Source organism: Meleagris gallopavo, chromosome 1 (genome assembly GCF_000146605.3).
Source record: "Meleagris gallopavo isolate NT-WF06-2002-E0010 breed Aviagen turkey brand Nicholas breeding stock chromosome 1, Turkey_5.1, whole genome shotgun sequence".
Lineage (NCBI taxonomy): Eukaryota > Metazoa > Chordata > Aves > Galliformes > Phasianidae > Meleagris > Meleagris gallopavo.
The window spans coordinates 110,055,644-110,056,826 of NC_015011.2; the positions used below are offsets into that span (position 1 = coordinate 110,055,644).

At 65.9% G+C, this 1,183-nt stretch overlaps 1 protein-coding gene across 1 annotated transcript in view; it reads right to left on the reverse strand.

Moving 5' to 3' along the window:
• Nucleotides 1-6: 6 nt before the first annotated feature.
• LOC116217397 (histone-lysine N-methyltransferase KMT5C-like) overlaps nt 7-1,183 on the reverse strand; it is a gene marked incomplete at its 3' end in the record, with an annotated part of 1,805 nt that continues 628 nt past the window's right edge. Inside the window, exons 2-4 of the mRNA XM_031556614.1 lie at nt 904-1,128; nt 362-483; nt 7-289 (exon numbers count right to left, since the gene is read on the reverse strand). Of these exons, the coding sequence (XP_031412474.1) occupies nt 7-289; nt 362-483; nt 904-1,128 (630 nt within the window). The remainder of the gene's footprint in view (nt 290-361; nt 484-903; nt 1,129-1,183) is intronic.

Below are 1,183 nucleotides of genomic sequence, written 5' to 3' on the forward strand. Positions count from 1 at the left end.
GATTGGGACGGATGTTAGGGTGTCCTTCAGGTTCAGAAAGTTTGGGGTCCAGGGAATGAGAAGAGATAGGGAGGATGATGGGAATGGACTGGGCAGGGGATTGGGGATGCCGGGGGGGGGCTCACCGTGGTTGATGAAGGCAGCAGGGCCCAGCCAGAGCTGGGCACACTGCTTACGTGTGGAGTACATGATGCTGAAGTCGTTCTCCCCCGAGCGCAGCAGCGCCTCATCGTGTGCCCGCAGCTCGGCGATGCAGCCCACCAGCAGCTCCAGCGTGTCGTTCTTCTGCCTGCGAGGCGTGTGTGGGGAGGGGAGGGTATCAGGGATGCCCCCTCACAGGAAGGAGACCCCCTCAACCCACCTCAGGAGGTACCAGGTGCGAGTGGAGACCACGCGGGCGCCGTTGGTCTCCTGCGAGTAGCGGCTGCAGGGCTGGATGGCAAAGCCGCTCTCGGGAAGGAAGATGCGCAGGTAGTGGAAAACCTGGGGGGAGGAGCACACAGGGGGACCCAGTGGGAAAACCCCCACCCAAATCCCAGCACGACGCCTCCCCAGAGACCCCCAGCATCACCCACCAGCCTCCGGCCATAGGGATCACCCCCGTACGACCCCAGCGTGACCACCACCAACTCCCCTCCCTTACAACCTGGGTGTCACCCCCATCCAAACCCCAGTACGACCCCTCCCCCTCCTCTTGGGGACAGCAGGACCACCCCCGTTTAAACCTAAACCTCCACCACCCCCCCCTTAGGCTGTCACCCTGCTCTGAAGCCAAGGAGACGCAGCAGCACCACCCCACCTGTCCCCCCCCTCACGTGACTTCCCCAACCACACGTGATCCCCGGCGCCCCCTCACGTGACTCCCCACCACCGCTACCACGTGACCCCCGGCGCCCCCCTCACGTGACTCTTAAGCGCGGCGCGTTGCAGCGGGCGCCGCCGTTGGAAGAAGGCCGCGGCCCAGGCTCCGCTCAGCGCCCGCCACGCCGCTTCCAGGTCCCGCCGCCTCCGGAAGCCTTCAACCGCTGCCCTCAGGAGGTGCTTCCGCCGCAGGGCGGGGAGGGGGCTGCGACGGCAACGGCAACGGCTCCGGGATAGCTCCACAACGCGGCAACCCTCGCTGCTAGCCTAACACCCCCCCATCTCTTCCCCATAGAGGAATGGGGCTCTGGGGATTCCCCCC